At 42.2% G+C, this 26,028-nt stretch overlaps 1 protein-coding gene and 1 long non-coding RNA gene across 3 annotated transcripts in view; both read right to left on the bottom strand.

Moving 5' to 3' along the window:
- Nucleotides 1-3,463: 3,463 nt before the first annotated feature.
- On the bottom strand, nt 3,464-24,245 carry TRERF1 (transcriptional regulating factor 1). Of its 2 annotated transcripts, XM_065631339.1 has the most exons (14): nt 22,783-24,245; nt 22,123-22,172; nt 21,226-21,376; nt 20,027-20,275; nt 16,052-16,421; nt 15,409-15,469; nt 14,643-14,782; nt 13,817-13,920; nt 12,545-12,620; nt 7,161-7,249; nt 6,264-6,377; nt 5,313-5,501; nt 4,613-4,821; nt 3,464-3,967 (listed from the first exon to the last, which is right to left on the bottom strand). In XM_065631339.1, the coding sequence occupies exons 1-14, from the start codon at nt 24,160-24,162 to the stop codon at nt 3,646-3,648; spliced, it is 3,504 nt and encodes a 1,167-aa protein (XP_065487411.1). In that variant the 5' UTR covers nt 24,163-24,245; the 3' UTR covers nt 3,464-3,645. The 2 variants fall into 2 exon arrangements, with proteins under 2 accessions (XP_065487411.1, XP_065487412.1); XM_065631340.1 differs by lacking the exon at nt 20,027-20,275.
- A 1-nt stretch (nt 24,246) lies between these two features.
- The window catches only part of LOC135986855 (uncharacterized), a 79,877-nt gene continuing 78,095 nt past the window's right edge, over nt 24,247-26,028 (bottom strand). Inside the window, exon 4 of the long non-coding RNA XR_010605934.1 lies at nt 24,247-24,429. This is a non-coding gene — a long non-coding RNA (uncharacterized LOC135986855). The remainder of the gene's footprint in view (nt 24,430-26,028) is intronic.

Here is a 26,028-nt window from a genome sequence, read left to right as displayed (position 1 = left end):
ATGGCGCCGAACGGCGCCATACGAGCTCCCGACTCGCCTCCCCACCCCCGTCCCCGCCTTCCCCGAGCGTTGCCTCAGCGAAGGACCCGCCATGTAACGGCTCCTCAGCCTCCAAACGTGCCCAAGCCGTTTCCCGCCAACGGCGCCTCACCCCGTTCCCCTCACACAGGCTCTCCCCGTTCTTTTTTTTTAAAACCACTCGTTCTTACAAATACCCACGTCCACCCGACTGTACAGAGGTGAACACATTATTACTTTTTTTTTTTTTTTTTGCCATGGAACGATTCAGGAATCCCTTGTGAAAAACAATTACGAACTTCTCAACCTCTTCCCCCTCTTAAAAGTAAAGGTATACGCCCTATTAGCAAAACTCGGCCGATTGTATTTCACCAAAGTATAAAAGCGACTGGAGATGTCATATAAACCCCTTACTTTTTCCACATATAAATAGCAGTTAGTATTATAACACAGTTTCTGATCAGTACCAAATATTTAAAGGGAGTGGAAATAAACAAGTTCTAATGGATGCCACTAAGCCACCCTAATACATCCAGGTAGGCATTAACCTGAAATTAAGCTGTGTGCAAGTCAAATGCTAACAGCAGGAACCTGAAACCAGCATAGATCAAACACGTATATATATTTTTTTATTTTGTTATTCCCTCTGCCACCTAAAATTACAGTCTGCTTTTTACGCTGAAGCACCTAAAATATTTACAACCATCTTCTAATAAAATAACACTTAAATATTGAAAATAAGATTTTTCTCATAAAATATGTTTTCTATATGTACAAGTTTTATCAAAGAGGACCAAGTTCAATAGTGAACAGTTTTCCATCAACCATCAGCAACAAAACAACTTTTCTGAAATAAAACTATGCCCAACTTCTGTACAAATAGGCAGAACAACATCTGTTCAACATCAGCCGATGCAACACTTAATGAAGTCAATGTTTGAGGCCTAAGTCATGTACTGTCTAAGAAATATGCCTTTTTTTTTCCTTTATGAATAGCTTCTTTGGTTATCATTGTTCTATTACCTTCTTGGCTGTACAATAAAGCAGCACCCAATTAATGTTACAGAACCAGGCTTATATGTGTATATATGTGGTTTATATGTACTAGGTATAGCACAGATACCTGTCTCATTTCCAGAAAAGTTCCACTATAGATTCTTTAACATAGAGCTGCTCTTCAGAATCAAGCCCACAAGTTTCTACTGTATTTTACCCTGTTCTTTAAGCAAAACTCTCACTGACTTAAATCATCACTCTGCTTAAACACTCAATTTTTTTTCCCCACCATTATCAGGGGAATTTGAAAACATGTTTCCACGTTCCAATGTAGCAGCCTTTCTCAGAAAGGTCCTTAAAAAGTTCAAAATGATACAGGTTTGGAAGAGAGGAGACTCCAGCAGGTTTTCCTAACACAGCCTCCTAAAAGCCAGCACAAGTTACCGCTCACAAAAACCCCCACTTCGCAAACAACCAAAGCTTGGACAATCTACACCACTTGTTATCAGTGGATGTAGTTGGCAGCATAGAGCTGAATGGCCAGTCTGTTGAACCCAGGTTGCACGGCCCCTGCAGAAGTGTCACAGCGGGGACACGAGCTGCTGGGGACTGTGCTGACTGGCAGTTTGGGAGAGGAAAGGCAGCTCACCTGAAACTCACAGGTACAGTAATTGAGAACATCATCCCTTATGCAGCAAAGGGACCGAAGTTCCACCTGCTGGTCAAAACCAACTAAAAACCCCAAACCACCTCCCCCCAAAACAAACAAACAAAAAACCAGAATCAAAACAAACAAACCCAACCAACTAACCGACCCCCACAAACAACCACCACCGAAATACCCCTCTGGAACAACCCCTAAAAAAACCACTAAAACCAACCACGTACACAGAAACTTCACTAACCTGAAACTGAGAAGTGATTTCCATTCTCCTGAAGGGTTGTTCTTTAGTATGAGAACATTCGACCTTAAGTAGAAACTTCAGGTCATTTGGCTTCACATATTTGGCTTTGACAGAGAAGGCACCTCTCTGCCAATGGGTCCCACTGGTTTTGAACTTGTGTGGTCTGGTACTCCTACACAAAAGTGCCATGGTTTACCCTCATTTTGCATAGTTATACAAGGAAGAAAGACAGCAGAAAATATGAACCACCATCTCTCAGATTCTGTTTAAGATGTTGGGAATGTGTATGGGGGGCGGGGGGTGGGGGAACAAAACTAACGCAGCCCATGAAAAAAACCCAAACAACCCTGAAATCTGGAAGATCTGAAATCAGTCTTATAAAATATTTTATAAAGTTAGCAATGCTCTTCTACTGTGCGAAACTCACAAGAAAATCAGTGCTGCTACCTGTGAAAGCTCTAAAAAAAAATCAGTATACTTGTTCTGTAGTTAAAGGTCCACTCAACCTAAATCCAATTCTTCCTTAATTCTTCAATTCTGCAAGGTACAAATCTTTTGAGATCCTATTCACTTACAGAACCAAATCTAAATTTATATAAATTGTGTTAGATATCCAGCATGTAGATCTGAACCTAAGGGAGGACAAACAGTAATTAAACAGCAATGCCAGCTCACCTTTGGAGTATGTTCTACTAAATAAACATTTGAATTTGATGTAATGAGGAGGACTGAAAATGGCACGAGAATAACATTTCATGCCTGTAAGGAATAAGTAACATTAACAATCTCTGTTCCAGGGGAAGAATGTCTCCCTGTATTTGCCTGGTGAGAGAGCAAGCTCCTGCATTGCTCGAGCATACATTCTCCTAAAACCACTGAGATGGCTATTCAACAGTGTGATTTATTGTCACAGCAAAATATATTTCCAGTGCAAACTGATTACCAAGGCGGCGTTCCTCATTCAGCATTCCCATCAGATGATGTGAACCACAGTACAATCATCTTCTTTCTTCAGCCCTTGAATTAGGTCATTTTAAAATCAGCAGATCAAAACCTTGCTAAAATGGAAGCTCTAAAATGTACAGTGTAACCAGCTTTTACAAACTGCCTAACATGTATGCATTAAGGCAAGAGAGAACTGAAAAAGCACTGTGATATACAGATGATACAGTCACTCCTGTAATTATTTCACAGTTAAATCAATTTTTTTTCCTCCACCTCCCTTAAAATGACAGCACGAAGACAAAGAATGTAATCATCTCCTTAACGGAGATGACATTTAGTCTCTAGAAGATGCTAGAAGTGATCCAGCACAGGTAAAAAAAAAAAAAAAAAGTTTCATCAAAAGTGTGTGAAAATCATTCCTGTAATTGGGCTGAAATGAAACTTGGAAGAGTTAAGGACTAAAGAACCTGCATCTGGTAGGAAGTGCCAGCAGAACCATGAACTTCTGTAATTAGTGGCCTTGGAAGTTATCAGCAAAATGAGCTCAGATAAAAACACCTTATAAGAATATTTGTACCAATTATTTATTTTTTCCCCTAGAACACAAATTAATAAAAAAAAAAAGGGAAAAAAGCAGATTTCTTTTTTTCTAGACCTGGATAAAAGAATTATCATTTTCAACAAGTAGTTTACAATCAGTGGGGAATAAACGAGCAGTCCAAGTTTCCTGATTGATCCATTCAGGCTGTGCTCAGTAGCTGTCTTTATCAAACAACTTTATTTACAACTCAGCATCATCCTGCAGTAGATCTGCATCTTCATCATCCAATAAAAGGTCAGCATCCATGACTTCATTCTCCTCCATGACATCACCCAGCTCCTGAACAACATCGTCGTCAATGTCACCGACATTTTCAACATGTTTAACCAAACTCATGTGATCCAGAGGGATCAAACTATGCCCAACTGGCCCAGTAGTTCTTGCAATAGTGGCTGCCATTTCTGCTGCCACAGCAGCTTTTTGAGCCTTCTGCCTTTGCTGTTCTTCTTGCTGTCTGTGAGTCTTCATATGAGCATTGCGGCTTTTGATTTTGAAAAATACCCTAAATTTTAAAGGACAAAAAAAAAAAATCAGATAAAAATGCATTGCTTTTGATGAAGTGAGCCAAAAAAGACTCAACAACATATCAGTACGTTTGCTTCCTTGTCCTGAAATAGAAGTCAGTGAAGTCTGCAATGCCATGGTGAGAATTTCAGGGACAGACTAGCAGATTTATGCATCCTGACAGTATCAAAACTGCATACTCTGACTCTGCCGCAGAGGTATTTTGTAGCTCCCACAGTTGCATCAGTATCTATGCACATCCTAATTCTCCCTGTACTCAGTTTCACAATAATCTTGCACAACAGGAGAAAAGTGAAGGAATCCCACATTTGGATGGACAAACTCAAGCACAGAAACACAAGAGAAAGTTGCCCACTGTCACATGCAAGCCTGTGACAAAGCAGGAAGCTGGACTGTCAGATGTAGAAATTCTAGTAGGTAAACAGATTCAGGACAATTGGAATAAATACTGCAGAGGAAGCACCCGAAACATCATGCAAACCAATCTCTGAAGGTTTTGGTAAGAGGACGTGCCCCATTTAGGGGTGGCTATTATTTTGAGACCATCAGAGCAGAGACTGTTCATCTGGAACATAAATAGGCAAATGTAATGTAATACTGCAGATAGTCAGATTTCACTTACTTGCCACACTCCTTGCAAGGAAAAATTGTTGTTGGGTCGGTCTCACCGCTCGTCGTGCTGTGGGCAGGAGAACTCTTGATGGAGCAGTAGCCGCTCTGTGTACCAGATTTCTGCTTAGTGCCTGGAATGGTGCATCGTGGTTTTGTCACCTGATTCGTACCTCCATGAATGCGAGCGTGGCCATTTAGCGCTTGTCGGGAACTGAACACCTGGTGGGGAATAAGGTGGAGGGAAGAAAAAAGAAAACAAAACAAAAATTAGGAAATACCACACCGGTACAGGAACTGCAGAAAGCAGTATGCTGAAAGCATATTATGATAGAACAACTGTACACATCTAATGTGCACAATCTACTTGGTCAAATGCTGCTTGCTACATTCCACTAGAGTTAAGGAAACTTAATCGTAGTAAAACAAACCAGTGAGCAATCCTATTATTACAGCTGTGTAACAAAAAGATAATCAGAGCTGTTACCATACAGTATTTCTAATTGATAGAACATCTGTGGATTCAGTTTTATGTACAGATCAGCATATTGCCTATATTTTGTGAGGTGGGAATTAAAAGCAGGCAAAATGATTTTTTCAAAGATATTCAGGAGATATTAGTGGCCAGAAATAGTCTAAACCCCTGATTTCCAAAATCACAATTCACTAGTATGCAACCCCGCCCCGCTATTAAAGATACCAAACACACGTACAGCGCCACAGTTTGGCATTTCACAGATGAAGGAGGACGAAGAAAGTGAAAGACTTTGAAGGGCAGGCAGATCTATAGGTCCAACAAGAGGTATAGCTGGTGGGTCAGGAGACTTCTGCATTTCCCCTTCTTCCTTTCTATCTTCTTCAATCTCCTCATCTTCCTCTAATGCTTCCTCTTCTCCACTTGTCTGAAATAGATAGTGCATTTAAGAAATACTAGAAATATGATCAAAGACAGACAGTACTGTATAGTAGGACATAATACTGGAACTGCACATTGCTTAGTCAAGTCTGCTTCCAGGTTTCAGTACTTTTTCCCCATCCTGAATGATCTCCTGGTCCTGCTGGAACTACCACCCCTTAATGGACAAGCTACAGCTCGTGAAGCTTCACTGCAGTGCTCAAAACACCTTCAGCTGTATTACAGTGCTGTAGCTTCAAGAATCTACAGAGATGGCAAGGTGCAATACTCTTCCCCAATGAATGGGAATATATGCTATATTCATAGTCAAATTAAAGGACTTATTTAAAAAACAAAACCCTGCATCTCTTAAGAGTATTCAAGCTACCGGTAATACAGACCTTGCACACAAAGAATTGCATTGCCAGTCTGTGTAAATCGTATTTGTAGAATATTAGAGCAGCCCTTAGGAGCAAGCACAGGCACAGGAATAATTTACAAAGATTTACCTGCTTCATCAGTAGCAAACCCCATAATTGCTGGACTAGAGTTAGATAACGCACTGGTCAAAACACTTTTATGCCATTACAGTCCAGGAACACAAAATCTTGGTGTAGCTGAGGTCACGGAATGCTGATACAGAACATCATTTAGAATTATGGAATAATTTTGGTTGGAAGAGACATCATCTAGTCCAACCTCCTCCTTAAAACAGGATAAACATAAAAATTATGAAGTATTAAACTTCCTCATATTCTCTTAGACTTACCAGGCATTCTTCTCTTTTTTTCTCTAAACGTGTTCTGTGTTTCCGTCCCAAACGCAAGATTTTCTTCCAGGTATAGTAGTATTCCACACATTGTGCAACCGTCTTAGACTTAACCTGTAGTTAAGTAATTGCATAAATAGTCCAATCTCAATTTTCTGCTTTCATTCAACACAATTTTATTAGTCTTTATTTCTCAAACATTCAAATGGAGAAAAAAAGAGTTTGACTACAACAGGAGTACTCTTGTAGAATAATGGTTATTGTTTTTCAGTCAAATTTGTGTTGACTGTTTTGGCTTCAGTACAGTTCTCTGTGATTCTCCAGAATCTAGGTCAGAAGATGTCTGGGAATATACTTTTGTACCTCGAAAGTGTACAATACCACCAAGAAATCTAGGAATTAAGACTTGGTTCTCATAAACCCAAATGTTTATCAGCATTTGACCTAACAAGTAAAGTATTCTGCTCTGAGATGTATACGCCTTGTCTTTTCTGCTCTGTGGCAGAACATGAAAATTAAGTCCAAACACATTCTCTCTTTATTAACAGGTTTCCACCCTTTCTGGCGCAAGGCTCAATGCCAGTGACTTGGGTACCTTTAACATCAAGATGATAGCAGAGCACCATACTTGTCCCACACGTGGAGTGCCATGACTTGGATTCCAGGTGTGAAAACTTTTACATATAAGAACAAGATGAACAGATTTTATTTATTTTAAACTGGTGCTGCGGTTGCACACATAGGTGCACCAAATGGAATACAGCACTTCGGTCAGTGTTCTTGTAACTGCTGCTGGCTCTGTGCCTGCAGTAAACCGGTCTGGCACTGGAAGGAAAATGAAGGGGAACAGAATACAGCAAATGGTAAAAACAACAGACAGAACAGAAATAATCTTACCATTTTCTGTACAAATATGAAATCTTTGCTGTAGGTGGACAATGCCTCTTTGAACAGCCTCCTTTCTTGATGCGTCCATTTGTCAGAGCCTTAAAAAAAAAAAAGAGTGAATTCATTATAAATGATAAAACCTCACCACCTTGGCATTGATGTAGTATCTGAAACAAAAACTGGGAGACCTCAAGCACACATTAGTGATTGCTGCTATCCAAATACAAGTATGGCTGTACTGACTCAGACCTCGAGTCCATCTAAGTGGTATTTGGTCTCCAGCAGCGGTTACAGGCAGTTGCCTGGGAAACAGTAAGATCAGGGCAAGCAAATACAAAACTTCTCCCTAGTTTTTCCTAACCTCTGACCACTTTTGGCACAGGGGATTTCCTGAGTCCATTATTAACTATCCTTGTAAGCGCTGACTGACTCTTCCTTTCAACCAATTAAACTTGTTGCACCCAAAACATCCTTTGCCGAGGAGTTTCACAGATCAGAAGACCCTCCGTGTGAAGAATCACCTCCTTTTCTTTGTTTCCTGACTCCTAGTAGCCTCACTGGATAATCGTTCATTCCTCAAGTGGAAGAGAAAGTGAACCCAATCTCAACTATCATATCCATGCTGTTCAGGACTGCATGTCCTTTCTGTCACTCCTACACCTTTGGTCATTACTGCTTCCCTCTCTGAACCTTTTCCAGTACTGAAACAGCCCTGTAGAGATGAAGGGACCAGAAAAGCACACAATAGTCAACATATAAGCCATCTACAGACTTGCACTGTGGCATCACCATGTTCCCTGTCATCTGAACATTTGACTTGGGTTTTTTTAGCCGTTGTAAAATCCAGAGCTTTCACAGAACTAGCATTATAATCCCAAGGTCTCATTCTAATTAAGAAGTATCACCACAGAGCTCATAATTCTATATGTAAAGCTTGTATTGCTTATTCCCATATATGCCACTTTATGTTCAACTACATGGAAGTTCATCTATCATTTTGTTCTCCAGACAGTAACTTTTGTAAGGTTCTTTTGCAGCTCTTCACTTGCATAGCTTGAGGTAAGACACTAAAATCCTCTGTGACAGAGGTCACAAGTAAATAGAGATTGTAGCAACGTGCAATAAACACAAAGTGCTTTGATCATTTAATGGAAGCTGTATACAAAACTTTCAAATATTGTCACTCCGTGTTTGTTTCACCAGCCTAACTGCCCATGAAAATGCGAAATCAACATTTAAATTGAAATGAATTTTGTGCATCCTCATATTAGTCCAAAAGAAGGAACACAGGACTCCACTACAGCATCAAAGCAGCATCCTGTTTGTAAGAACAGGCAGCATTACATACGTTAAAAGAAGGATACATAAGAAGCCAAAAAGCGCATGCCTTTGAAATGACTTACACTATGAGAAGATTCTACTTCAGTCTGAGAGTTTCTGAAATATTAAAAACTTTTATCAAAATAAATCCCTAATATTCCTGTCAATGTTACCATTCTCCATAGAAATGCTTGCATCCACGCTGAATTCAATTAACTTGGGCTTGGCACCATGCATGGTATTGACCTCTACAGGTTACTTATGTCTATTAAAAAATTATAGTTTTTTTATTAACTGCGAATGTTTTGTTTTTCAGTGACAACTCCCAGGCACGCAAGCTTAAAGTAGGCATCTCACCACTCCTTCATATGCTGAAAACTACAAAATTAACTTTTCTGCAACCTCTTTTCTGCAGGTACTGCTTTTCCAGTACTATACTGCATAGAAGCATGCATTAGTTATTTCTGCGGAGATTTACACTAAAGCTCTCTTAAGCACCGGAGAAAGGCACTGGATTCAAGCCACGAGTTTTATTTATTCCGTTATCACCCAAAGATCTTTTTGCTGACACATTGCCTTGCCATCTTTCCTACCCTGAACCAGCATCGTTCCCTTCTTATATAACTTGGCAGTCATCTGCACATACCCTCACTTTGGGCAGGGATAAGTGCATGGATTCAGTCCAGGAGCCTGCTCTACTATGCCAAAAAGTAACTTTAAAAAGCACGACACCACCAAAGAAAATATTTTAGGTTTTGACAAAAATCTAGTGATGCTCTCCTGCCTTTACTCCGCCCTCCTAAAAAAGAAAAGAAAACAAAATAATCACTTCTGTGGACTAATTTTATTGTACACCTATGGAGGATTCAGGCCTTACAGACTTTCCCCAATAGCTGTGGTATTAGCAGAGACCCTTACAAGATTATGCGGGTTAATTGGAAGTAACCTAATTAATAGAATAAATCCTGTGTAGGAAAAGAAACAGAAGAAAAGCTGTTTTTAACCCTGGTTGCTGGGAAACCGCTTTTGCTCTTGTTAGCTTGAGGGAGATACAGAGAATGTGTATAGAGAGATCTGCAATGCAGCAAGAAAGAATTTTGGACTTTGCAATACAGATAGAATTTTAAAGCTCATCTTTATGTTTAGACATTTATTCTACATTTTGTTTTACCTGCCATATTGGTTTTGCACTGATTAACCAACAATAAATATCTTCTACAAATCTGGGGGCTTTGGTCCCATCCTGTGGGTTTCAAGGGGGCTATACCTACACCAGGGAGCCCCCTGAGAGGTGGCTCAAATCCATTACATACAGGATATGCTGGGTCTGATCCACAGCCTGTCACAGTAGGTGCAAGCAGTTTCCTGACTGCCTGAAGCACATTATTTCAGAGACCATCTCTCCTGCAATTCTCACTGCAGGAGAACTTCCAACCTGAGAAATTCCACTGTTCAAATTAAAACAATTCAAGGGTTTGCAACAGCACTCCTGTTAGACATGTGTTCCTTCTCTCTGCCCTGAAACAGCATCCTGACAGACAGTGCAGCATTAGGACAGAGAGATTAGGGTGTTCCGAGCAGCCCTGGGTCAGCATGCCCAGCTCTCCTGGCACACGACAGAAAAGCCTCAAGTTTTACAACTTGCTTCCCTCACAAACCAACAGGTTTCAAAGGTGAGCTTGTGCCCTCATTTGAGGGCAATGTTAAGGATGAGTTTGGATATTTACTATTTGTGGTATCAGTTAATTCTTATGAGTCAGTGCCATGCTCTGTTTCAGCCTATTCCACCTTCACATGTGGCGGTGCCTGAGAGCTGTGATTTCTGAGTAGAGAGCAGAAAGCCCAAAGAGTTAACCCAAACAAATGCCACTGGAAATTACATTAAGCTATTAATGCACTAGATTGTGAGAAATTCCCATATGCCTTGAGTGGCTGATTATCAACCACAAATAAACCATTATTCAAGAGCTGCTGCATGGTACTAGAGGGTGGCTGTCAATATAAGTTGCAATCACATGTTGCATTCAAGAGCACTAGTAAGTAATCCTTTTCTTGTTATTTCATGGTACTTAAATCCAGACTGGTGAGATTTTGTTTCATGCTGTGATAAGCAGAACCAAACTTCCTTTCCTGCTTAAGAAACAGGAATACACTGATGTCCATAGGTCTCAGTGCTAACTAACAAGGATTAGTGTAATCTCATGTGAAAGATTAAACAAAACAGTCTCTCCTGGCTTCCCCCTGCATCACAATAAAATACTTTCTGAAACTACTGTGAAGTTGCCTCAGTAAAGACTGTTCCTCCTCCGCCACACAGGCAGCAATTTCTTATCTGCTCTGCTTCATTAGGTCGCTCACTAAGGATGAGGCTGCTGGGATATCTCCTCATCTTCCTGTTCTCTTCCCCTGGACTGTCTCACGCATACGATTTGGTGTCATCTCTTCAGACAAGAGACCCTGGTCAAAGTTCCTGGCTGATGTCCTCCTTCTCCATCCAGTCCCATATCCACCCTTTGGACTGCAATGGAGTTGTCACCAAAGACACGAGGCATCTCCATCAGCCAAGACTCAAAACCTGATCTTCACATTTATTCACTCTCGTTATCTGCTGCCAACAAACATGTTTCTGTTCACAGAATCATGGAATGTTAGGGATTGGAAGGGACCTCGAAAGACCATCCAGTCCAATCCCCCTGCCAGAGCAGGAACACCCAGGTGAGGTTACACAGGAAGGTGTCCAGGCGGGTTTTGAATGTCTCCAGAGAAGAAGACTCCACAACCTCCCTGGGCAGCCTGTTCCAGGCTCTGTCACCCTCACTGAGAAGAAGCTTCTTCTCAAATTTAAGTGGAACCTCTTGTGTTCCAGCTTGAACCCATTACCCCTTGTCTTACTGTTGGTTGTCACCAAGAAGAGCCTGGCTCCATCCTCGTGACACCCTTTATATATTCATAAACATTAATGAGGTCACCTCTCAGTCTCCTCCAAGCTAAAGAGACCCAAGCCAAGGGGTTAAGGAGTTGCTTCACAAAAGACTCTTTGTTACTTGGGAATCCGTCCAGCAAGCTGCTACAGCCAGGAAGCAGCTTGCTTCTATACTTCTGTCACACAATGACTGTAACTGGAAATGAGTATATGACCCTGGACATTGTGACTGACTGACCACCAGAAGATTATTGGCTTGTTTCCTATTGAGCCTAAACTGGAGATAAATTCTCAAGTCTTAGGTAAACCCCTATTCTCTGTGTCCAAGCAGTTGTTAGCCACTGCAAAGCATTGAGTAATAACATGGAGGGCTGCAGAGGAGAGACATTTGCCACCTACGCTTTGGTGACACAACTCAAGACCAAAAGCTTAACACCACCTTGTGTATTTCACAGGGCACTTCTGCTTCATCACCAAAATGCAGTTTTTGCTGTGGTTGTTAAAGGAGTCACAATCCCGGACCTGTGGTGTTTGTTGGTTTTGTGTTTGTTTGTTTGGGTTTTTTGTTTGTGGGGTTCTTTTTGTTGTTTGTTTTTATTTTTTTATTTTCTATTTTTTTTCCTAGATCCATGCAAAGAGAGGCTCTGTATTCAGTACTAAGACACTAGGAAGAGTTACAGCACTGCCTCTATGGCAGCATGCTCATGATTATCATATTCATTTATCATGCACCATCACCTCAGAAAAGGAAGGCATGACGGCAGACATTTACATACCAGAAAATGAAGACCTTACTGCTAGTAAATTATAATCTATGAAGAGCAGTGATTTTAAAAGGAGATCAACAAACTAAATTTTAGTTTAAAAGAGGAAAAAAAAATACTCAAAACAGTTTTAAATCTGTAGAACCCTACACAGCAACACGGATGCAAAGTTCCTGTACATCCTCAGTCAGGTAAAAAACTGCCCAACTTGAAAGAAAAGGCTGTGGAAGACCCACTGGGCGCTGCCCACATCACATCTGTGTTCGAGGCTGCCATCCTTGCAGCAGACAGCAGAGAGTGCAGCGTGATCCCATGCTCCAGGCCAGGATGCTGGCCTTGGGCTCTATATACCAGCAGATACCGAGATGGCAGGGAAACCAACCTACCGGCGTAGTGGTAATTTGCCAAAGGGTGACACTTCAATCTCACCGGCTTTCTCAACAGCAGCTTCTCAAGAGCAACCTAAATGAAAAAGCAGGGAAAAAACAGCATTAGTAAATGCAGTCAGCTGCTGCATACGTAAGACTATTTGGTATCAGGATATGAATTAATTTTCTCTCTTTTTTTCCTTTCTGCCATACAAAATCACATCAAATTACTCCAAGCCCATTAATGCTGTACCTCACAGAAGAGCACCTAATGCACACCTGTCCTGCCTTAATTACCACAAATGTGGCTATTACTTAGCAACTTCCAGTTCTTCTCTCTCTTCTGCCTGCCACATACAAGTAGGTTTATAGTGTTTGATTTGATAGTGTTAATTAATACTAATATTTAACGGTTGGTTTGATAGCATTAATATTTATAGCATGAGGTCTTTTAGAATATCTGTTTAGGTCAACAGCTGTCACGGATGACAGCTAATCCTCCTTTGGATCAGGGAGACAGATGATTTGTAGATCCCTAAATTTTTTCTCCTGACAATGCAGACCCCTCCTATACAGCAAATTTCATGTCCTGAGAGTAAGTTCAGTCCCCTGGCTCAGATCCCCCCAGGCACAGCTAACAGAGCCTAAGCAAAGTGGGATGCAAGCTGAAAAACACTGTATTAGACAATCCTGTGAGATTCATTCCAGCCTTGTGTTCTGTTGCATTTTGTTTTAAATTGGCTTTCCAGGAACTGGTGCAGGGCCCTGTCTTTCCCTAACACCGGACAAAATGGATGTTTTGCCCTAGTTAATAACATTCCCATCACTAAACTAATGCAAATATTTGAAATGCATTATTTATTTGAGAACTGCGTGCAATTACCTCACAGTTCTGAACAAATAAGCAGATGTGATTGCTGCCACAAAAAAAGGGTTTTAATAAGGGCCAGAAGAGGACTAAGCTCTCTCTGACCAAATATAAAGCTTGTGAAATATCAGGGCTGGAGCAAGCGCTGGGAGACATTCAAAGCCCCAAGGCTATAAACTAAGTAATCTTATCTATATGAAATATACAGTAAGCCTTCAGAGAGGCACTGCTTTGAAATTTAAATTTATTAAAGAATGAAAGGGAAAAGTCATTCCCCAAAAATGTTACAGGATGTTTAAAGCATCGCTCCTAATCAATCAGAAATCTCTTTTTTATATAACCATATCTAAATCCATTTAATAAAGCATGCTAATTTATCTGCAGAAGAGGATCATATCTCCCCTTTCAGCTTCTTATCTTACCATAATATCTCCTTTCGCCTCAAAGAGAGAGTGCAAAGCGTATTCCGAGTTAGTTCCTCCACCAGGTAACACACTGGAACAGCTCATATTTAAAAGGTCTTCCACTGTCAGAAACAAGTCAACATTTTACTGCTAATACAGTAGCTTGTCAGTCAAACATCCGGAGCCAAGGACTGTAATGACACTCAAAGACAATGTAGTCCAGGGCAGCAGCTTTCGTAGTTTCTCTCCCCAGTACCTCCTCTCCTGCTTTTAGGATCATTCACTGGAGGAGGGGATCTGACGGGATTTGCAGAGTGCATCCCTGGGGTGGGACAGGGACTGCAGAGCTGGAGGCAGAGATTTGGCTGCGAGGCGGTGGCTTGCACAGGCCAGTGACGTTGCCGTGCCAAGAAGGCTCCAGCCAGGGTAGAGAAAGAGATATGAACCATGCTGGAAGCAGGAATGAACTCTGCTCAGGACTGGTAAAAGTCACTGTCACATTTCTTCTCATTTATGGTCACAGGACAGGCCCAGGAGCCATCAGCTGCCTCTCATCTGTGATATCTGCCCTTACCAGGCAGTTCAGTACCCAAAAAACCCACTTCCCAGCAACAATCTTTCCCCCTTGGCTGCCAGAAAACACATCATCCAGGCTTCACTTTAAGTGCCACTATATAATGTTCTTACCCTGAATCTGTAACATACAGTTCTGGTATCATGCTCTGCATTTTTGGTAGTTAATACTCTTGAACATTTTGAACAGCATGCACGTGATAAATCGATGTGAATTTCTTCAACAGGCACAGGGTGATGTACAAACTTCTAAAAAGGCAAGTCACTGTACCTCTTTGTTGGAAGACTTTGTTCTCCAGTTCTGGCCATGGTTTCCAAACCAAAGTAGCCTTGTGCACGTCTGCCTCCATTAGCAACCTGTCCTGCAGCTCAGGAATATCAGCCTGGAACCTGGACCCAATATTGATTCGTCTATAAAGACAAATAAATTAATATGTATTCAACTACACAACATGCAGAAAAAACTGAAGTCACATTAGTGTTCACTTTGTTTCCAACAAAACTTTTGTTACACTGGAGTGGCAGGAAATTGCATCAGGTTGCTTTATGCAAGGCTTTACCCTCAGTGCAACAAGTATTTTGAATATTACAGAGAACCGAGCTCTTCAGGGGAGGAGAACCAAAATTTCAATACACAATTTAAACTGTACTGAGACATGGTACCTTATAGACAACCCAAGCTGACCTACACATCTGCCGAACAGCAAAGAGGCTAGATGATGGAAACAACTTTCTGTTCCATAGAGAACAGCACTCTTCAGCAGAGAGCAGAAAAAGACATTACTGCCAAGGGACAATCCTGTTTGCATTCTGCCCTGGTAGGGGAACGTACCAGGTAACACAAATTCTACATCTCCCACAGCCACTTCTCTCCCAATGTCCTCAGCCACCATCCAGAGCAACCTCAAATGCATCCAGCCCAACACGACTTCAGGCAGTTGAACACCACCTGCCAAGTTCAAAACACTTCAGGCTGCACGCTCTAGGCTGGAGCTAGTCTATAAAAGCAGTAACAAAAACAATATTGTTTTTCTTACGGTTCAACAGTCTGTTCTCCAGGCCCAGGCGTCACTGGAATGACACTTCCATCAAAACTATCTGAAACAGAGATTGGAGTTTTGGAGTTTAAAAGGGTATTTTGGTAACAACTGTGTTGCTGCTGATGCTCTGTCTCCTGGGCTCCATTGCCACCTCCCTACTATCCAGTCTATTAAGGAAAAATTACCCTTTAACAATATTTAGACATGGAAATAGTCTAAATTGTTATAGGTAACAGAAATGTCCTAACTTGCAGAAGTTTCTACTGCCCCTATCATGTATGATTAGACACCTTTCCTTGTGAAGCACTGAGCAACAAATACTTAAAGGGAACCTCATGTCTGAAACCAGGTCTTTTCCCTCCACTTCAGATGGCCCAGATGTAACAAGAGGCGTGCTGGTCCTCTCCTGAGGCAGACCCCACTGCAAGAGCACAGCCTTACTCACTGCTTAGGCTCCTCTATTCATGTTAAGCTTTACCACCACACCTCTACAAAATCCAGGGCAAAAACCCCGATAAAGATGGACTTTTCCTGTGATGACTTTTACATCAGCGCACATAAAAGTCATCAACATGGTAACACTAGAAGAGAGGACAGTGGTATTTTCTACATACTGCCACTCTGTAAATGTAGTACTTACTAGAGCGACACAGGAGCACCCGTGGAGTAGGTGTCAGTGGAGTAAGTGGCAGCTGAGTATGTGAGGTGCTATGAGATGATGTGATAACGCTGCTGAAGAGACCAGACCCTTGCCGAACTGGACTAAGCATCGGTGGCGGAGTGTAGGGGGGCAGCTCGTGCGTCCGGTCTAGCAGATGATCTCCGAGGACACGGGGAGAGCGAAGCTGGCTCTGGTACAGGGTAGCACCAGAGTGGGACATGCTGAAGTTGAAGGTAGGAGGAGGTATGAAGAGTGGTTCGGGTCTGTGCCGATATTTCTTCTTGTCCTGCAATGGTTTGAAGTTCTCTTCCAATTTTACAGCACTCTGATGAGGTTTTTTGCTAATTTCCTAAATGAAAACATGTAGAACTTGAGTATTTAGGTATGCTTAAATGTGGTTTACACACAATCCCCTACAGCATAGGGTGACAGCCACAGAAAAGCTGTTACCACAGCTTACCAAAGAAGGCGGTTATTCAGGTACCACCGTAATAAGCCTGGTCAGTAAAGTACCTGGTCCTACACAGAAACCTCAGGGGAGTGAGAAAATCCAGGACAAATTACCCTCACGCCCCCCAGCAAGCCCTGTGGGTGAAGGCTGGGCTGAGCCTCAGGCAGACACGGAGAGGTTGCTGCCTGCTTTTGAAGGTGCAGGGAATGGCTCTCCCAGGCCTTGAGTCCCCCACACCCTTCTCCAGCTCCACCCAAACACCCCCGGGCACTTCAGTTTGCACTGAACACATACAGGCTGTTGGGAGTTATTTCATTGCTCAGTCACGGTTTATTGGAAACTTTATATGAGATGTTTTCCAATGCATTTATTTTGTTTGACTAGGAAGGACACACGAGCTCAGTGAAATCACTGCAGTACTCAGCAGCAGGAAAGGAAGAAAAATGTAATAAATTCAAATTCTTTGCCTCTTATCACTGCATTCCCATCAGCCTGAGTAGAGTCCAGCTGCAACAAATCTTGAACTTAACTCTCTCCTTCTTCTTTGGAGCAAAAAGGGTAATGGATGACCATTTGGGAAATTCACACACTGTAACATGCCTAGAATTCTAGAATTTGAATGTTAAAAATCATTTAACAATAAACCTCTAGAGTCCAAAGAAGCAGAAGGCAGAGAATTTGTGCAAACCTGGAATCTGGATTTCAGAGGGGAGGGACGGGTTGGGGGGGGTAGGGGGGGGGGTTGGGGAGGGTGAGGTGGGAAGAAACATGTTTTCAGGTTGTGCTTCAAGAACACACAGAAGCTGGCAGATGAACATAGTATTAAATATACTGCTTTCAGGTGTTCAGATTGTAGATCTTCTTCAGGATAAACTTGAAAAGCCAAAGAAAATTTTTGACAGATAGGGTTACTGCAGAATGTCTGCATCATCTGGTAAATTCTACTACTACATAAAGTAAATTACGACTATGTATGTTTAGACAATATACATCTTTACGCTATGGGTGGTTCTTGAACATCACATTCACCCAATAAAAATCATGTTAAAGGAGTGTTAGCACAGTCATCTTTTATCCTTTATGTTAATACGTTCCAGCTTGTGGAAATGTTTTTGATTACAGGGGTCTTGTCCTCTCTGTTAGATCACGGCTGTATCCTCTCCAACAGCTGTTGACATTTTTTCTCTCCAAAAAAATTAAGTTTTGGAAGAGTTTTCCTTTTGCAGGAAAAAAAATGCAGCTTTACTCAGCGTTTTGTTTATAATGGACATTCGGAACAGCGAAAGGGTGAGGGTTACCTGTAAGGACAGACATAGTCCATCACGATGGTGAACATTTAGTGTTCAAAAAGGAGAAAGGGGAAAATACCCTAAACTTGAGGGGGAAAAAAAAAAAAAAGAAAAAAAAAAAAAGAAGAAAAACAAACAGACTACAGACCAAAAGAAAAACACCCCAGACCACCACACTCACAACAAACAAACAAACCAACCTTAAAAAAAAACCCAAAAAACACCAGAAGGCCAGATCCACATCTTTGGATCCACATCCTCATTTTGTTCTGCTCTTTAAATGTGAAAGACCTGTTGGTCCTTTCTCACTAGTGTAAAGCAAACTAACCAACCAAGACAACATCTTGGAAGTCCTACATACCTCCATCCCCTACGCTGCTTCACCTGCATAAACCTTAGCCTCAGTGTGGTTGTGCCAATGCTACTTTCAACAAAGATCACATTAAATACTGAAGGAGATCGTGCTGTCCATGGGCTCTCAATGCAGAATCACCCCAATGCTTTCCTGAAGCTCCATGAATCGACTCCCATAATCCAAGATGGAACGTGCTCTTGTGGGCCCTGCTGCCACAGCGCCGTGACAGATCAACTCTGGGTAGATCCTGAGGGACCTCACTTGACTGCTCACCGTCCCGTAGCCTCACTGAGTATTCAGTTTCCTTTTGCTGTTTGATTTTACCGTTTCCATGAGCTTTGTGGGAACTTCTCTGGACAGCCCAAAGCACAGTATAAATAAATGCAACACAGCTCCAGTTCTTTGGTATTAAGAAAAAAAAAAAGTCTCCAATGGCACAATCTCTCTACAGAAAAGGGAACTCTAGATCTTTTGATCTTTGAACGTTTCCAATGCTGTTGCTTATATAAAAGATAGGATCCAGAGAGGAAACTGCACAATTTTAGTTTGCTTGGGCAATAACAAAGACTGCAAGCATAATTTTGAGTGAATGTACATTTAGCCAGACACTGGCAGATTTAATCACAGTCACTATACATACGTTACAGAAATACACAAGCCCAAGCCACCTACTCTGATGTCTCTAGAGAAGATCTCCCACTCATAGCCCAAGGATGCAGAAAAGACTGTCCCTTCTCTCTCCAGAAACTAGAAACAGGAAACAAAAATTGTGCTGCTGAGTTACAAGCTAAGTATTATGAGATGCTGGCTTCCACAGTAAAGTGGAAGTTTATGTGTAAAACCTCTGTCTGAAAGGAAGAGAGTAAAAGATTGTATATATATTTAAAATTAGTGTGTATGTCTGAGTGAAAGATCAGGAGGGGAGTGATAAATACACAATTATTATAAAGAGTCACCCATGATGGTACATGCTGTCTCCTCGTTTGGCCATCAGCCTCATAAAAAGGAGGAAAAAGAGAGGGAAAAAAAAAAAAAATCACAAGAGTCTTTCTCTGCATTACACAGATAATACCATACAGTACTTATACTGCTCAGTAATCTCTTATCATGGCGCAGTCTGCAAGCAAGGATTCGAAGGAACGAGCAGCATCTACTCCTACACTGGAACGTGAAATAAATACTGCTTGCTCCAGGACTCTTTCAGGAAAACAATAAAGAGCATTCTCACATCTCATTCAAATATGCATCAATTTCAGTTTTATGAGTGAAATGAAAGCACTAAGTACAGCTATTTTTCCTATATCAGAATTCCCAGTGATTAACCCTTAGGTCTGATGCATGCAGAGAGAAAGGAAAAAATGACTTCACTGAAAAACTCTGAGTCTGCAAGCTTCATATTGGCTTAGAGCACACACTGTAAGCACTGCACAGTACCCTCCTATCTTCAGCTCAAATGACAAGCACATATATCTGACTTTAAAAAACAGGAAGAAATAAAATTGCTGAATTTAAGCAATAACGTAAAAACAAAGCAGCCTGAAAAGGAAAAAAAAAAAAACCCACAAAACAGTTAAAAGATACTAAATCCCTTTGTTCTAGTGGGATAAAAGAATATCACATTCCAATTTCAAATGATTTATTTTCAGCTGAGGTCTTGATTGCCCAGCAAAGGGAAAATTATTATTTGCACATGACTGGGGAAGAAGTGCTATGACGCTACAGGCCTTTTTTGTTTATTAGGCACCATGAAGATTCCAGAAAAATATTCTAAAATACGGACATTTTAGAAAGCAGCAGCACTATAAGCAAAGGGATTTAACAAGCACAGCAGAGCTAGTGGCAAGAAAGGCAGCACTCACAGCGGATGAGCAGGGGTTGGCCACTTTGGGACTGCACGGTGGAGAGTAAGTCATCTTCACGAGAACGGGCATCTCGTCATCTGACACAGAGCTGGCAGGCTTGTCTGCGGCTGTGGCAGCGCTGGCAGAGGGCTGCGGGCTGGGCTCGGGCGACAGAAGCTTGACAGGGACAGACACTGGCATGACGATGGGCGCGAGGCCATCCGCCTCTTTAGGCAGCGGCTGCTGGGGTGCTTTCTCTCCTTCATCCTGTACAGACAATTAAAGGCTTTCAGCCCGAGTGAGGGAGGGCTACTTCTGGATCGATAACACTATGCAACGTAGGCACCGGGGCTGAAAAGAAGTGGCCAGGGTTACAAAACACGCAACAGCATCGCTTCTTGGACTCTTTATTTGCCTTGAGTGAAGCTGGCAGATTACTTATGGCTCCTACATAGGATTCGGCTCCGGTGATAAATAACCACATTAAGTATCTTTACAAGATAACTTGCAGGAGGAGAGATAAACACATGCCCTTTTTATCCCTGTAAAGACAGAATTCCCCATCAGGCACCTAAAAACGAAGACACAGATGGTGTAACTCTGGTAGCTCTCTGCCTTCCTGTGGTATTCCTGGTTAGGACAGAACTTCTAAAATATCAGGACAGAGAAAGACTGACTGATGGGGCAAGTTATTTCTATGCAGAACAATTCAAACCCACATTTTTGGTTTGCTATTTGTTGATACCTATAGAACTAAAACACTGGGGAGGAAAGCTGTCAAAGATTCAACAATCCTGCTCCTTCAATAAAAGCCTGGGAAGGCTTCCAATAAACATCCCTTAGTCATCCAAATAGTCCAAATGAAAATAAGGAAGACTTGATGTTCCTGATATTTCTAATATAATAAACAAACATGAGGGGAAAAAAATTTAGATGCTCCTGACATGACTTCGTAGGGTGTTCTTGTAATGTGCAGAGGACCAGAGAGGGACAAAACGCTGTTCTGTCCTCCACCACTGCCTCTGACTTTAAAGCCAGACCTCTGACCAACAAACTAGCAGAATTATGTGCATTTCTACTCACACAGGGTGTGACATAACAAAACAGCACTGAGAAGAACAGGTTTTGACAGCAAAGCAAAGCACGGCAAAGCAAGCAAACATCAACGTGGAAAGGAGAGCGCCGAATACTGAAGTAAAACAAACAGCTACTGCTACCTGTTTGAAGTTAGGAGATGCTCTTACTCCTCCGTGTGACCTCATGTGACCATTTAGAGCAGGCAAACTCTTAAACTCCTTCAAGCATATTGAACACATTAGCTTGTTCTTCCCATCAGCTCTCTCAGGAAGCGCTTCTCTGTTCGGGCCACTATTTTTATTTTCATTTTTTTAGCATGGAACAGAAGAAGAGACATTAGTTTGGCATGTTCCTTTTATTGCAGAGGAAGCTTTTTAGTGAAGGAAGTCAATAAAATTTTACAGTTAGATGGTTATGAAGCCACAAGTAAGCACGGAGTCAGTGCTGTGGAATATGTGGGCAATAACCTAGATAAGCTGCTCCCAAGATGGGGAGAAGGGAAGTTTTGAGTAGGACACGCTCATCAAAATATGGCCCTCTGTATGGAAGAGTCTGAGAACCCACGATATCTGTCCTGACAGACCTACATTTCCCCACTCATGACAGCAGCTAACAAATACGCAATTCCCCTACCTATGGTAGACAACCGTGCCAGAGGACATTTCCGCCCTTCAGAGGAGAGACCTTAAGAAACACAGCAGATCGCTGCTGCTGAAGACACAAATCCAAACCACATATTGTCCCTTTTCTTACTTGCAACACTGAGAGCAAACTGCTCCCCCAGCTTTTGCTTCTTCGGTTCCTTTTTTTTTTTCTCTCTCTTTTTTGAAAGACAAAGCACTTATTTGATTTTATTGTTGGATGGGGAGGGTGGAAATCACACAAACTTAAATTCACAAAGCACAAAACTAGAGATGTTTCTGGAAGAGCAATAGCTATTACCTACCCGGAGTGCATTCCCCTCCTTCTAAGCTGCAGCACTCCTTTTTATTTCTCATATTTAAATTAAAAAAAAAAAATAAATCTTTTAAAAATACCTTTGTTCTGGGGACAGTGGCTGCAGTCTGCCATCTGACAGTTGCACCTGCTATCAAAGGAGGAGAGGGGAAAAGAGGGGAAAAAAGAAAAAATAATTTTTCGGGAAATACTAATGCATAAATGAAGGTACTCACAGCATTATGTCTGCATTTTGCATATGATTTTACTAATATTAAAAGCCTCTGAGTTGAGAGTCTTGCATTTCTCTACCAAATCAGGGCCTCCGTGAGCATGGCTAGTGCAAGTTTTCTTACACTCACCTGCTGTTTGAAGCCTTCATTCCGACCCAGAAGTATTACCTTTTGAAAACAGGAAGCTGGCTAAACTCTTCCTGCACAATCGGGCCCTCGGGTGTTGAAAAATTAGCAAGAGCACTTTGTTGTAACCAGGTGCCTCCTCTCCAGAAACAGAGGCAGAACTTCCCAAAGCCTGTTGCGAGGGAAGCAGCAGCCCCGCCGCTGCAGCTCTGTGCAGCCACCAGCTGCCAGCCCAGCCATGGAGACAGGAGAAGTCTGTTAAGGCAGTTCCCCAAAACATCCCAGGGACGCCCAACGCTCGCATCCTAATCTCCTGGCTCTCCTGCAACCATTTTGCTTCCACACCTCGCTACTCTTCTTCTAAACAAGTTTGGCTGAGGAAGGGTCTAAAAGATTACCTACCTGAGGCCACACGGCACTAGGAGAGTCTTGCTGAGAGCTTTTGTTGTTCAGGTGAACTCCCGAGGGTGGCAAAAGAGTTCGATGAGGGACAGCGTTACCTACAGAATTAACCTCCTGCCGTGCAGGATCCTCTGTGGTCTCCGGTGGAGTGAGGCCAACGTGGGAGTTCAGAGAGGGCGCCCTGCTCTCAGTGGGGTATTGCTTCTGCTGGTCTTGCTGCTGCTGCTGCAGTAAACTCTGCGGGTACAAGTGCCTGTACTGTTCGTGGGGATCTTGGTAGCAATACTGAGGCACTGCTCCCAGCTGGATGAGCTGCACAGGATGACTTGGATCCTGAGGGTACTGGTGTGGCTCATGCATAGTCTTTGGATCGGGTTCCCTGTGATATGGAGGAAGTGGCAATTGCATCTGTTGCTGCTGCTGCTGCAACTGCTGCATGACAGGTTGCGTTTGGTAATACTGAGCTATTTGCATTGGACACTGCCGCTGCTGCCGGGCTGGCTGTTGCTGCTGCTGCTGGATCTCCTGTATCGAGAGCCGCTGATGTCCCTGCTGCGGCTGAGCGTAGTACTGAGTCTGCTGCAAGTGCTGCATCTGTTGCGGTAGGAGCTGCTGGGACTGCATCTGCTGAACATGTGTCTGTCCTTGCTGAAACGCAGAATGCATCTGCATTTGCGACAAATGCTGCTGGTAGTCGTAGTACAGCTGTTGGTGCTGCATGACTTGCATTTGTTGCTTTTGCTGTGTGCTTGCAAAATTCGTGTGTGTTTGCTGTGGCACTGGTTGATATCTTTGTATGCTGGAAGTTACGGGCTGTTGCTCAACCGCTGGCTTCTGGGACAGCAGCTGCCGGAGCGCACTGTCACCAGAATTATCCGCCATCGAAGACTCGGTGTGCAAAACCTGAGCCATGTTATTGACTTGAATCCTCAGATTTTGGTTAGCAAATACTTGCGTAAAGGAGTCCAATTTATGCAGGACCCCACTGGTAATTTTTTGTGATCGATTTTCACTGGGTTGAGAGTAAGAATATTGGTATCCGTCATGGGACTCCCCCTGCCCGAGGGGGCTCCACATTGCGCTTTGATTATTCAAGTTGTTCCTCACTGGGACATGGTTTCCTGAGCCAGAATGTGTCCAACTGGTTTGTCTAGATGTATCCATTGACCCAAGACTTTTTGAACCTACAGGCAAAGCTATACTGTCTCTTGAATCTTGGGGAAACTGGGGGGAGAGAGGGGATGCCTGGGGAGCATCCATAACAGATGTCCCATAGCTGTGATTTAGAGATGGAAGGGAGTTCATTTGGTGTTGTTGGTAGTACAAGTTCTCATTGCTGTTGGCAGTATGGTTAGTTTTATACAATTGCTGGTCCCCCATTTTTGGTCACTTCTGTTGCAAACTTACAGGCACGCGAACCATTGGAATCTCTATGAACCCTGAGATAGCTGAGTGAGGGGGAGGGAGGGGAGGGCAAAAGAAGCCAGAATTACTTATAATTCAGCATGTCCATGTGCATCACCAGGACTAAGATTTCCTCCAGTCTGTTAGTAATTCCAATCTCAGACTCGATGTTGCTTCACATCTTCAGTAAGTGGACCACAGCGCAAATCCGGCACTGATCAATAGGTTCAGCGTGCCAGGCACCTGTGGAGTAAGAGGAAGACAAGGTAAGTACTGGTTCTCTGCATAAACTGTTATTGTTATTGCCTCAAAGGAAACTGTAAAATCTCCTAGTTTGAAATACATAATCAGATGCAAAATTGCAGCAGCTGGGCTATTCCAGAGCAGTTAGATTACTTCATCTCATCCCATTATCCTGCCTCTTCTCTAGTGCTCTGATAAAATCATTCTGTCGAACCAATAAAGGCCTATTCTTCAAAATGGGTTTTCTCCCCTACAGTACATGAACATTCAAGCAGTTTTAGCCAGCCACATATCACTCTCTCAGGACTAGTTTTAGCCAGACAGTTAACTATCAAGCCAAGTCACCTTCCTGGTGTCACAGCCTTCTTGTCAGAAGCAACACACCCATTTTAAAATACAAAATCAAGCACTGCAGACACCACGGGTGCCTCCACAAAGGCCTAAAAAGGCAGGTAAAAGAAAACCACGGCTTTGAACAAAGCTGACCATAATCAGATATCAGTGTCTAGAAGGACATACAGAAAAGTTATTTGCAATCTGGGATTTGCACAGAGCCTTCCACAGCTTCTCACAGCTTCCACGCTATCTACAGGTGGTGTCCACCAGTGGTACAAAAATAGAGAGTCACAGAAGAATAAGATGCAACACTAATGCTCATTGCTGTGAGAATTTAAAAAAAAAAAAAAAAAAATCATGAGTACAGTTACCCAACTGCATCTGTGCACATGGATTTGTTTGCTCTGTCTATGTGGAATCTGATTAATGCTAGGACCCAAAACAGTCCTTGGAAAACTTTTCTGATCACTCACCTTATGTCAGGAGAGCTGAATTCCAACTTCTGTTCGACCCTCTCACCCTTCCTTCTTCACTTTGCATTATTGTAACAGACTAATTTATACCAAATGCAAACTTCTAGCATTTTTACTGTATAAACTGGAATTCAAAATAACACTTTATGGACATCTGTACTGTTTTCAATGAATAAAACAAAATATATAGGCACCTTATAGGGTTGTTTTACTGTTCCACAGTATGAAGCAATCACCGTGTCTACAATCATACACATGCACAGAGGTACAATATGCCTATGCACACATAAACACGCTTTAACATAAAAGTTGTTTCTGAACTTTAGCAAGAGCACAAAAATATTACACCACAACCTTTACTCTGCCTCCTTCACAGCTGCCTTTCTAAACATAATGCTTTCCACCAAAGACTCCCGTGTACTGATGTCCTTACCTTTTAAATTTAGAAGAATCCTTCATCTAGATGGATAAATGTGAAGCCAGTGATGGAGAAAATTTTAACTGTTGCCAGATGCATGTTAAGAAGTTCTGTGCTAGCAACAGCAAATAAGGGTAATACATTGCTGCAGGCAAAAAAACCCTTTTCCGCTCTAGTGCAGTGTATGACAGACAACCACAGCTCCCAGTGAAGAGGGCTTTCAGTCTGTATGCAGTTTTTGTGTAAACCATCTGCAGCCATTAGCATGTACCATTTTTACGTGACAAATAATGGCTGAGAATAATTGCAAGCTTATTTCCCCTTTCCAGAAATATACATTGCTTCATAGTTTCTCTGAAAACACTCCCTTCC

Source organism: Caloenas nicobarica, chromosome 3 (genome assembly GCF_036013445.1).
Source record: "Caloenas nicobarica isolate bCalNic1 chromosome 3, bCalNic1.hap1, whole genome shotgun sequence".
In the NCBI taxonomy this organism is placed as follows: domain Eukaryota; kingdom Metazoa; phylum Chordata; class Aves; order Columbiformes; family Columbidae; genus Caloenas; species Caloenas nicobarica.
The sequence above is the reverse complement of the archived record's forward strand: the minus strand, read 5'-3'. Positions and strand labels throughout refer to the sequence as shown.